Raw genomic sequence first — 13090 nt, forward strand, 5'->3', positions numbered from 1 at the left:
AAGAAAGAAAATTAATTTGACCAATGTATAGTTTAAAAAATCATGTAAAATTTAACAAAAACAAAATAATTATCAATATGTAGTAATTAATAAATGATTAATGTATAAAGTAATTAATCAATATACATAGTAATTTATATGCATACACAATTACATATAAATGATTAACGTATAAAGTAATTAATCAATACACATAGTAATTTATATGTATACCATACACAATTACATATAAATTAATTAAAATATATTTTATATGTATGTATATAAATTTAAAAAATAAATAAATGGGCTGGCCCGTCAATCCGTCCAACACAAGTTGGGTTCGAAAAATCTCAACCAGTGTAAAAACGGCCCGGCCTGGCCTGTTTATGGATAAACCTGAGATGGGCCAACCAGTGTCGTAGGTCAAGCTGACTCGTTTTGACAACTCTACTAATATATGAATTAAAATATAATATATATCATTATTAAAAATTTAATATACAAATTACAAAGTAATTATTATTCAATTTGAGTTAAATCATTATATTTTAATTATTATTACCGTACTTGTTAGTTGTTACATTGGAAGTTCTAACACGCCTTAATGAATTCATGATATTAATAATGACTTTGTTTTTTGAAAGGGATAATAGTAATGACTTTGTAATTCCATTGAAACAAGCAACATATATAAAATGATGAAAACAATTGAAAGGGACAACCTTCAATTCACTTTTCCTATCTCCGATCCAAGTATGATGCTTTAATAGATTTTTTGTTTTTAGAATTTTTTTAAATTGTTAAATGCTTTTTTAAGTTAATATTTTACAAGCCGGTAAAAAAGGAAAATATTCATAAAAATCATATCAACTTTATTTTAGATGTTGAATGATTTATTATTGAATGATTAGAGTTATCAAAATAAGTTGAGCTAGTTAGGAATGTGCTTCACCTAATAAGGTGGGGGTGGGATGAAAATTTAGATTCACACGAATTATGATTTATCTAAGCGATATTTCAAAGATATGGTTTAAATTGTTTTTTAGATCCAATGTATGTGCTATTATCCTTAAATTTCCATTTATAGGGGCATAGGCTAAATGAGTAGAATCCCTAGCTTCAACAACAATTAACCTAAAAAAATAATAAGATTCCCTATCTCAAACATTATAATCAAACTCTATCATAATCTAGATAAGATACATGCATTTCATTTCTGATTTCAACTCCCCATTGATATATGTTGTTTGATCCAAAGCAGTCATTATATTATGTACAAAATTTTGTCAATACTTTTGGCCAGTTAAGCAAATTTGATATGAACATTTTTTTTTTGTTACACCGTGAATTAAAGTAGTCAAATACAGTTTAAGGGGCAATTTATGAACGAAAAATATATGTATTCTATATAAGATCGGTGCTTGCTCAGTGTATACTATCAGATAGTGTATGTGTGCGTATTTGTGTGTATATTTATGTTAATATATATTGCATGTAGAAGTGGTGACCAAATGAGCGTGGCCACTACTATAAAAATAAGATTCTACATAAGTTTTTTTCTAATATACATCGGTTTATGACGAATATACGTAATATATTTCATTTTTACTGTCTTTTTTCTCTAAAAGTTAAAGTAAAAAATAATATATATTATCTTTGTTTTATTTTATTTACATTTTACGTAGGGTAGTCAGATGACGTATTATTCCTTTTTTAATTTATATTAATGGCCGGGTGTATAATTATTGAACCTAAATAGTCACAAGTTTGATCAAACCCATTGCACAAGATCTTCCTAGTGCAGTTTTTCTCCTTACCCTATATATTGTTGGTGGTGAATAAGTTGATATATATATATATATATATATATATATATATATATATATATATATATATATATATATATATATATATAGGTGCACTCTCTCATGCGAATGGTCGCCCAGGAGAGAAATAAGAACCATTCAGCGTCGTCCACGTGTCTAAATCAACGAATCAGATGTAATTATAAAAAAAATGACGCGGTGGCATTTTCGAAAGTAACTCGAACTTTTGTGCATGTAAATGTGTTATAAGTGCTAGTAGCTGGTGCAAGTAAAAAGTGCAGATAAAATCACTTACAAGTGCACCTACTTTCACTTACAAGTGCATGTAATTTTGTCTTGTTAACATTCATGCACCTAGTTATAACGTTAGGTGCATTTAGTTTTGATACTCAGTGTAAATTTTACTTACACCTGTAATACATTTTACTTGCACTTGTAATATATTTTACTTGCACTTGGGTGCACTATACGAAACTGCTACTTGCACTTCAATGTTCAATTATTTACGAAAATGTCAGCGAGGCAAAATAGAAAATATACATAGAATTTAATTAGGGATAGAATTTGATTAGGATATTATACTTGATTTTAGGAATGTATTTATGGTAAAAATAAGATTCTTCATGTAGATTATTCTATTTATTATGCTTATATTATTTATTTATTTTCAAGTTTTTTTATCCGTATTTATTTTAACAGTTGACTTTGATTTGTCTATAGTTCATCATTCATACTTTTTCATCGATCGCTCATTTTTTAAAAAATTATTATAAATCATCACTTTTTTGTATTTTATCATTTTTCTGAAGTTAACAAAAAATCTATAAAATCATCACATTCATAGTTCCATTGTATGCGTTTTTATTTTCTTTTCGTTAATAAAATTTTCATATTCTCTTTAATTAATTTCAAACTATTGATGGTTCAATTTTGTCCCTAATTTATTACTACTTACAATCATGGTTAGGGAAAGTTTGGCATTAGTTAGCAGCTCACAAACACTACAAAACATCATATATATTTTTGTTTTTCCATTTAAATAAGGTTGGAGACTTGGGATTAATCTTAAAATCCAGAAAAACATTCACCAGTGCATTTCACATGGATGACCTATCTTCTGCCTAAAAGAGGGCTCCAAAAAAGTCTTTCCAAGCATTTCTTTTTCTGGTGACCACGTGAATATATTAATAATAATCTTCAGCACTCACAAATTCTGGTGAAAAATTAAGTCATACATCACCTGCCTTGCTGCATGGTATGTATTGGTCAAACACCGTTACTTGTCTAATTCAACCATGATTTTGCTCTACTACTTATATTCATATATATCCAATTTTAGTTAAAGATATTTCATGTATGTTTTGCCAAAAACTAATGCATCAACTTGTGGAACACCTTGCAATGTGGACCTCGGGTCCAAAACGACGACGTTTTCTTACAAAAACACAATTTTTTAGACTATAAATTCATAATTTCAATACTAAAAATACACAATTTATACGTTGTTTAGAACCAGGATCCACCTTGCAAGGTGGACCCTGGTCCATGGTATAACAACTCAATGTCGTACAATCGTTATGCTGTGGAACCGTGTCCACCTTGCAAGGTAGACACGGTTCTATGTTCATAATTACTGAACTATATGTTCATAGTTATAAAATATATTCATAATTTTTGAACTTCATATTCATAATTATTGAACTTTATATTCACAATTACAGAACTCTATGTTCATTATTACTGAACTATATGTTCATAATTATAAAGCTATATATTCATAATTTTTAAATTTTATATTCACAATTATTGAATCTCTATATTCATAATTACAGAACTATATATTCATAATTATGTTTACAATTCTATGTTCATAATTATAAAATTATATATTCATAATTGTTGAACTATATATTTATAGTTATGAACAGTTTTGGAACCATGTCCACCTTGTAATGTGAACATAATTTGCCAATGTCGTATATTTGGGCTTAAGAATTGGGGCCCATCTAGTTTGACAGCTAATTTTGTCGGGTAAAGCCCATAAATAAGTAATTTCAACCATCAAGAATTAAAGAAGGAATCCTGAAATATTCTCTACCAATTCAATCCTCGATCTAGAACTTCTTCCTCTCCAAATCAAAATCGATTGACCCGATTTCCAAAACCCTATGGATCCGGAATTCTGTTATCCGAAACCCGAATCAACTGTTTTCCCAATTCACAAGCCCTACCTGTGATGTTGAGTTGAGACTTGAGATACATATATGGCAATCCCTAAATTGATTCACTCAGCTTCCATATACCCACCTCGGTCGTCGCCGGGGATGGATTCCACGCTATCTCCGCCGCCGTCCGGTGGAGATGGAGAGTTCGATTTTGGTACAGCATGGTACGGCAACATACAGTACCTGCTTAACATCTCCGCCATCGGAGCCCTAACATGCCTCCTCATCTTTGTGTTAATTAAGCTTCGCAGCGACCATAGGCGCATGCCGGGGCCCACCGCAATTGTCTCCAAGCTCCTCGCTGCCTGGCACGCCACCGGCGGTGAGATCGCCCGCCACTGTGGTGCCGACGCCGCCCAGTTCCTCATCATCGAAGGTGGAAGCTCCGGCATTCTTCTATTCCTCGCGATTCTCGCCGTCACTGTGATGCTTCCGCTCAATATGTACGCTGGGAAGGCTCCAATTGCTGATGAGTTCTCGAAAACTACTATCAATCATATAGAAAAAGGTTCGCCTTTGCTCTGGATTCACTTTATATTTGTTGTAGTTGTCGTTCTCTTCGTGCATCACGGTATAAATCAACTTCAACTAAGGTTGAAAGTAACTAGGCTTAGAGATGTGTATGGTAATCCCAGTCAACCAAGTGCAAATTCTAGTGCAATTTTTACTATAATGGTACAGGGCATACCAAAAACGTTAGGCTTTGATAAGACACCATTGTTGGATTATTTTCAGCACAAGTACCCTGGAAAAGTATATAGAGTAATTGTGCCCATGGATTTGTGTGCATTGGATGATTTAGCTACAGAATTGGTGAAAGTTCGGGAAGACATTTCTAAATTGGTAGCACAGATCGAGTCCCGGGGCATGTTTGGTGAGGCAGAGGATGATGATAACGGAGGGGGTGAAAGTGGTTTAATGGAGAGGTTGCGTGACATATGGAGGAGATGCAAAGAGTTACGGTATCAAGTTGCTAATCAGCTGGGTTTCTCATATGAGGAGAGATTGAGAAAGTTGCAAGAATTGAGAGCTGATCTGGAAATGGAAATGGCATCATACAAAGATGGACGAGCCCGGGGAGCTGGGGTCGCATTTGTGGTCTTTAAGGATGTATATACAGCTAATAAGGCAGTTCAGGATCTTCGCAATGAGAAGAGAAGGCGATATGGAAGATTCTTTTCTGTCACAGAGTTGCAACTTCAGAGAAACCAGTGGAAAGTAGAGAGAGCCCCCCTGGCAACTGACATATATTGGAACCATCTGGGATCTACAAAGTTCTCGCTGAAATTGCGCAGGGTGTTTGTAAATACATGCCTGCTGTTGATGCTTTTGTTTTGCAGTTCCCCCCTTGCCGTCATTAGTGCCATTGAGAGTGCATGGAGAATAATTAATGCAGAGGCAATGGATAATGCACAGATGTGGCTTGCTTGGGTGCAGAGCTCAAGCTGGTTTGCTGCCATAGTCTTTCAGTTTCTGCCTAATGTTCTTATTTTTGTTAGCATGTACATCATCATCCCATCAGTTCTATCTCATCTTTCTAAATTTGAACGACATCTTACTGTGTCTGGAGAGCAAAGAGCGGCATTATTGAAAATGGTTTGCTTCTTTCTTGTAAATCTTATTCTCCTTAGAGCTCTCGTGGAGTCCTCACTTGAGAGTGCACTTATAAAGATGGGCCAATGTTATTTGGATGGGCAAGATTGCAAAAGGATTGAGGAGTATATGAGTTCTTCTTTTTTGACCAAGACGTGCCTCTCATCTCTCGCATTCTTAATCACGAGCACTTTTTTGGGTATATCTTTCGATTTGCTGGCGCCAATACCCTGGATCAAGAAGCAGCTTCAGAAGTTTAGGAAAAATGACATGGTTCAGCTAGTACCAGAACGCAGCGAGGATTATCCATTAGAAAATCAAGATGTAGATACTCTGAGCAGGCCCTTAATTTCTGAAAGGACATCATATGTGGTGGGTGGTGAGATTGGGAATGGGATTCTCCGTGATTCCTCTCAACATGAAATCGATTTCCCTGCACAAAATCTGTCTGAATATCCTCCAGTCAGCAGAACCTCCCCTGTGCCCAAACAGACATTTGATTTTGCGCAATATTATGCTTTTAATCTGACGATATTTGCCCTCACCCTGCTCTACTCTGCATTTTCCCCGCTTGTGGTTCCAGTGGGTGCAGTTTACTTCGGATACAGATACGTTGTTGACAAGTACAACTTCCTCTTCGTCTACAGAGTCCGAGGATTCCCTGCTGGTAACGATGGGAGCTTGATGGATAGAGTATTGTGTATCATGCGCTTCTGCGTCGTCTTATTCCTCCTATCAATGCTGCTGTTCTTCTCAGTTCGCGGAGACTCCACAAAGCTTCAAGCCATTTTCACACTATTGTTGCTAGTAGCTTACAAACTGTTGCCCAGCGATAACGACGGTTTTGAGCCAGCTTTATTGCAAGGCATACAGACTGTTGACAACATTGTTGATGGACCCATTGATTATGAGGTGTTCTCACAACCTGCATTTGAATGGGATTCTTATGCTCAATGATATATGTGCTTTTTAGTTTCTTCTTGTCAGTTTGTATATATGATCTCTTCTTTTATAGCACATTTGCTTCCTCATCTGCTTTTCCCCTTTTCGTTTTATTTTTTCTTAGGGATAAAGTGTGCATATGTTAGAGTATACGAACCACATGATTATTTGTATTAATCTAGAACCAAATTGATGGGTTAATCTAACAACTACTCTGATTATTAGTTAAGAGTGTGTAGCAAACAACCTAGATTACCTTATACTAATTCAAATTAAGAAAATCACTATACCAACTTAGATTGCTAACAGTTGAGACACGAAGATAACTGGTGGTGGTTCTTATCTCCGTCAAATTGGAAACGATGGCGGGGAGAGGGGTGAGGTCTTTATTTATTTAAAATTACTCAAATAATTTATTTTTTTAAAAAAATTACTCAAATAATTTATTTAAAAAAAAAAATTTAATTCGGTAACCACCATATCAGTCATATGGGTAAAACATTTTCGTGTGTAGTGCGATGCATATTTGACTCTACTTTAAAAAAAAAAAAAAAATCTTATAAAATTACCCTTCTACTATTACAATCTAAGGCAACATACGAACCAGCAACTATTTTAATAAGCAACACTCACAAAAGCAATTTGGAGGACTAAAACTATAAAAGCATACTTCCTCTTAATAAATCACATAATAATGTGATAGTAGTGAAAAACGATACTAATATTTACTCTCTAATTATACTCCAAAATATGTGCCAATTCATAAATAATAAAAAAACATAGCAATTTTAAATATATTATATTCTACTAATAAACAAATATATGCTTATACACTGAACACTAAGGATGACAATGGGGCAGGGCAGGGCCCGTCTCCGACGGGAAATTGGAAATATTTTCCGTCCTCACGGGAAATTGGAAATATTTCCCGTCCCCACGGGAAATTAGGCGGGGATAAAAATTCCCCATTCCCGTCAACTTCTAGACAAAATGTTAAATAATTTTTAATTTTAATAATAAAAATTTTAAAATTTAAGTCATAATTTCAAAAATTAAAATAATATATATATATATATATATATATATATATATATATATATATTCGGAGACGGGGAGGGGTGTCCCCGTCCCCGTCCCCAACGGGGAATCACAAATGTTCCCCATCCCCGTTTCTTTCGGGGCGGGGCTCTGCCGGGATCCCCGTCGGGGACGGGACACATTGTCATCTCTACTGAACACCTAATGTGATCTGTGGTTAGACCTAGATTATGTTACTATTAATATATAGAGTTCTAATATGACTATAAAGCTATTAAGGGTAACACTTATGAGAGACGGTTTTAATCGGTAAGACTGGTAGGATTTTTAAACTCATTAATTAAAGATCCAAGTCAAATATTTTTGCCAACTATTAAAGATAATAAAGAGGTATTGTCATAATATAATACATCTATTAATATTTAATATTCACAACACTTTAAAAAAAAAAAAAATACATAAACAGTAGAGTTTCAAGATATGTTCAAAGAAAAGTAATATGGCGGGAGTACAAGGAATTCTGTACATGAGGGTGCCGTATCCGGATGAATCCGGCGAAGACTGGTACGCCATTCCCGCATCGAATGAAGTCCAAAGGGACGGCGACGGTTTTCTGATTCCGGCATTCCACATTTCCCCGCGTCCGTACAGTGCGGCCGTGGCGGTCGATACTTGCATCTTTCTCATCGGCGGCCTGGACGGCGGCTTGCCGCCGGCAGGCCAGAGAGCCCGCCGACGAAGTCTACGGGAAGTGAGCGTTATAGACACCCGGGATCCCCAACGCCGCCTGCTTCCCGCCCCACCTCTCCGCCTCCCCCTAACGGCGATGAATGGTTTCTGTTTCTGTGGCCACGGTGACGACGTGATCTACGCGCTCCCAAGAACGTGCAGTTCGAACCGCCGGCCGGAATTTCTCCACTGCCGCCGCCTTCCTCGCCTGCCGGAAAATTACTGGAGTCGCTTTCCCCGCGGCGGCGTTGCGACGGTTATGGACGACGGCGCCGCCACGGTGCCGGCAGTTGAGTACAGGAATACGCCCACCGCACACGGCGGAGTAGCGAGCCTACCGCACAATCTGTTCTTCACCAGCTCCAACTTTCCCGGCATCCTACACTATAACCTTACCACTAACACCGCCAATCCGCCATTACCGATCCACCATCAAGAACCTCCGGTACCCACTCCTAGTCTCAGCAGGGGAGTTTGCAGGCGCGGGGTTATCTACTTCTACGTGGGTTTTAACGCCAACCTGCCGGCCGTCTCGGCTTACTCTATAACCCTGCGGAAATGGTACCCGAATCCAGGCGTTCTTGGGTTCGAAACATTAAACCCTAATGTCATGCTACCACCATATCCAAACATCAATGATCGTCTCAATCCTCTGGTTAATTTGGGGAGAGGAGTTCTGTGTTTCATGTGGATCTGCAGTACAGACCCATTCCGTGTTGGAATGATGAAGCTCAAAATAAAGCTGCGACTCAATACAAATAATACCGCAGAAGAAGAAGAAGAATGGGGAGATTATTTCCCCTACGCTCGTGTCAAGTCCATCACCTACTTCAAGCTTCCATCTCCGGCGACTTCTTTATTCGATTATTTGCTAGTGTATGTTCCCATAATCCCATCCCTTCCCTGCCATGCATAATACGTATATATATATATATATCTGATCTGAATATAGTGTATATATATGCAGTAGTGGTTCGGGAGAGATGAAGTTGCTTAATGGAGTGGATGATATTGGGAGTAAGAAGAAGAAGAAGCAGGAGATGAATGAGAGGAGGAAGGTGCAGCATTGTATACCATTCCAGAAGCTGTACTGTGGAGGAAGCAAGCTTAAGCAGGGATGAAGGATGAACTGTACTGTATATATAGCAATACATATATTGAATTGTATACCATTACAGCAATGATATAATAAGACAATATACTTATATCTTAAACCCAACAGGGTAGCTCAAGTGGCAAGTGAGCTCTCTTTGTGGGGCCAGTTTCTGTGCCACTCGAAGGGAACCGGACTTAATATACTTACGTCTTATAAAGAGTAAATAACAATTTATACATTTTTATAAATAGCCAATAGATCAAAATAATTAACACAATTAATTATTAACCATTCTAAATTAATCAGTTATTGTTGTAATTCGGCCTATCAACTTGTTAGTTCTCGTGTGATAGTTGTACGGTAACACATCGATTGTATGTACGAAGAATATTGCAATATGTAATGGAAGCGTAGAGAGAAAAATATAATACAAGAATGTAGAACTCAAGAACACAAGTTCTCTTTTTCATTATGCCTTGAACATGTATATATATACATCCATATAACCCTTCATTTTCTATAACATAAATAATGGAATAAATATAAGGCAAATGAAAGGTCTTGTGATAATGGCCATAATAATAATAATATTTATAACAGTTATCATCTAATTGTCAAACACCCCAAATAAAATTACTTTTCCATCTTTTGATTAGCAATTAAATTTTTTTCTCAAAATTAAAAAAATTAAATAAAAGTAGATAATGTGAGAAACTGTTTCCAAACACCATGTAAATTGGGGACTGAATTGACTATTCAATTGTAAGCAGTAGAGAGTGGGATTTGTCCAACAGTATCGCCAAACGCTAAACCCTATTCAGTCCCTTCAAGGCCTGTTCGTACTTCGTAGATTATAGATTTATATTTTGTTTCAATTTGTAAATTTGTTAATCTTTCATTTGTTGTTCTATGTCCAATTACAAATAAATCTCGTGAAAGCTTGTTGTTTTGAAAAAAAAATGACGAAAAATTGGCAGTGGGCAGTGGATTACTTATCTGTGACTCAATCTTTGGCGATAAAACATGGTATGAATTCATGCAAGTATCCATATCTTCTTGCTGTTATTGCTTCAGTGGGTTGCGTGAATTCTCTTGTTCTGAAAGTTCTGTCGTGATTACAAAGAATTTGCAAGATTAAGGGGAAATTAGGGCCTAATATTTACAGAGGTGTTATGTCATAGTGACTGCATACTACCTGTATGACAAATTGTCCAGGTCAGTTTCTGGTCTGGATGGCATTGAAAATGAGCTTCCTTTTATTCCTTCAAGCTTTGGGTCACTGGGGTTTTGATGAAACCTCCCTCCAAGTCCACTTAGTTACCAAATTCACAGTTTTGTTCAAGTGGAAACAAGGGCAATGCTTTCCTTTTGCTCACCACAAATCCACCTAGGCTTTACAAATTCTCTGTTCTGCATTCTGTCTTAAAGAAACTGAATGTGCTATTGTGCTGTGAACATTTTATATTGCTTGTTTAAGGTTTAAAAAATAGTGCCTTGTTCAATTTTCTTTTGCTGTTTGCTTATTCGGATAATTTTCTTTTACATGTTTGTTGTGCATCTCTACCACCAGTAATATGGCACTATCATTTCAGAGAAACATGAAGAAGGGGATGGCATAAAGGACAGATAGTTTAATTGATTGGCCTTTCAGGGATTCTTTTTTGCTATGCACAAATACTTATTGTTTCTTGTTTAAATGATGTTGTCTATCATCAACAATATTGTTATTTTGTTCTTTAGCACCATTTTCACAGAATGAAAAATTTCATACTGTCAAAGGATCTACCTCAAATAGCCATGTATTTTATGTTATATGACATGCCTTGTTACCCTGCATGATATCTTTAATCCTTATATATTCTACATATTTGCAGAGATGGAGTGTAGCATGGAAAATTATTGGATAGTCCCCCAAGATGATCTGGAGCTATGTATTAGCCGGCTTTGTCTTGCGCAACGACTGTTAGATTTTCGATGTCACTATGCACATTCCAATATTTGAGTGACCCCCAACAACTCCTGGTGGATCTGGGAGCATGAAGAATGTTGGGAGGAGGAAGAACTACTGCAAAATTTTGCTTGAAAATTGAATCTCATCTCAGTTGTAATCTTTGTATAATTGTATTTTGAGTGAGTGACGAGGGAAACCCACACCCACTACCCAAGGGTGTGCGTTGGGTAAACTCGCCTTGTGACCCTAACTTGCAAAGGATCGCAAGAAAGTAAACCAGCCTTGGGTAGTGCACGAGGTAATCTTTATATTTAATGGTCCCTGAACAAGATTTATATATGTTGTGGGCTGAATAAGTAGCTTTTGCCAAATATGATCCAGTTGCTTGGGCAATCTTCTTAATAGTCTCTCCCTTTTTGTTAAGCAATTTTTTAATTTTTATTTTTGGGTTTTGGTCAAAGATTAATTCAAGAATTTACTTTAGTTTGAACAACAATGAAATGTTTTGGTCAATGTCTACCCTAAAACAAATCTCAACCAAACAGTTGGCTTTTGCCCTTCACTTAAACAGATCTGTCTCTATAACTGATAACTACTCTCCTCTCTCTCCCCCTCTCCGAGATAAACTCTATCCATTTACCATCTCGAATGAGCTATAAATAAGTGAGAAAGAGTTGGTTAAATTACCAAATCCAAATATAATGCATCACTTACAAGTGAAAAGCAACCTTAATCTTGTTGGTACATATAATGAAACAATCATGCTTAACCATGGAGGTAGTAATGAGGTCCCTCTCTGCCCTAAACCGCGACGACTCGCCTCCACCGCTCTCCCTGAGTTCCTCAAGCCCCTCAGATGCACCAAACACAGGTACACATTTCCTTAGTTCCTAAACCTTCTTTAAGGTTGCCATTCTTTGTGTTTTTGATGTCAATGGTTCCATGTTGTGTGTAATGTGATCAGCCAAACGAGTTTTGATGGTGGAAGAAGTGAAATTCTCAACATAATCGGTGGTGACCACCAAAAGGTCAGTTTAGAAGACAAAACACATCGTTCAATTTGGCATCAACGAGCGTCTGATCTGACACAGTGTTTTTATAAAAAATTATGATGCAGGTAAGAGATGGACGGGATTCAACAATGTGCAGTGGGTGCTCGCCCTCGTGTTACTCAGGCTCTCCTCCCGGCCGGACAGATAACCCGTTGATCCATGACGTGCAATTTGCTCATCAAATGGAGCTTTTTTCGCCGTTAAATCGAACTAAGCTTTCTGATAAATTTGGGTTCACCTCTGCCTCCCCGGCCTGAGACCTGAGATCTGAGCTCTCGGCGTCAGAGATGGTGGAAAACCCACCACAATTTTTCCTTTCTCAGGCTTAGCACACTGTCCAAACCGTACGTGATAATGAGTTATTTTTTATGTAAATACTGCATGCATGCATGTGACAATTATATGGGATCCCTTTAATGTAACATGTAAATAATATCATTAATGTTGTTGTGATCGCTAAGCATAATAAAAAGGTCTTTTCTTTCGCCATTTTATCACACCCAAAATTCTCTCTTGTTCAAAAATTATGCATCTATCACTTCTTATCTTTACTCAATTAGAATTTTAAATCTTTTCTCTTTCAAATATTGCCTACTGCCTACTTGGTAAATGATTATTGGCTGATAGCTGTTAGCTGATTGGGTTAAATAGAAGTT

At 36.6% G+C, this 13090-nt stretch overlaps 2 protein-coding genes across 4 annotated transcripts; both read left to right on the plus strand.

Moving 5' to 3' along the window:
* The first annotated feature begins 3890 nt into the window (after positions 1-3890).
* On the plus strand, positions 3891-6769 carry LOC109167622 (CSC1-like protein At4g35870). The gene has a single exon (XM_019316674.1). The coding sequence runs from the start codon at positions 4073-4075 to the stop codon at positions 6581-6583; it is 2511 nt and encodes an 836-aa protein (XP_019172219.1). The 5' UTR covers positions 3891-4072; the 3' UTR covers positions 6584-6769.
* Positions 6770-10146: 3377 nt separating this feature from the next.
* On the plus strand, positions 10147-12933 carry LOC109167626. Of its 3 annotated transcripts, XM_019316683.1 has the most exons (5): positions 10147-10646; positions 11024-11060; positions 11306-12253; positions 12347-12410; positions 12500-12933. In XM_019316683.1, the coding sequence occupies exons 3-5, from the start codon at positions 12084-12086 to the stop codon at positions 12689-12691; spliced, it is 426 nt and encodes a 141-aa protein (XP_019172228.1). In that variant the 5' UTR covers positions 10147-10646; positions 11024-11060; positions 11306-12083; the 3' UTR covers positions 12692-12933. The 3 variants fall into 3 exon arrangements, with proteins under 3 accessions (XP_019172228.1, XP_019172227.1, XP_019172226.1); XM_019316682.1 differs by lacking the exon at positions 11024-11060 and having other exon boundaries at positions 10147-10457; XM_019316681.1 differs by lacking the exons at positions 10147-10646; positions 11024-11060 and having other exon boundaries at positions 11077-12253.
* Positions 12934-13090: the final 157 nt, after the last annotated feature.

This window comes from Ipomoea nil, unplaced genomic scaffold (assembly GCF_001879475.1).
Source record: "Ipomoea nil cultivar Tokyo-kokei standard unplaced genomic scaffold, Asagao_1.1 scaffold3169, whole genome shotgun sequence".
Classification (NCBI taxonomy): Eukaryota; Viridiplantae; Streptophyta; class Magnoliopsida; order Solanales; family Convolvulaceae; genus Ipomoea; species Ipomoea nil.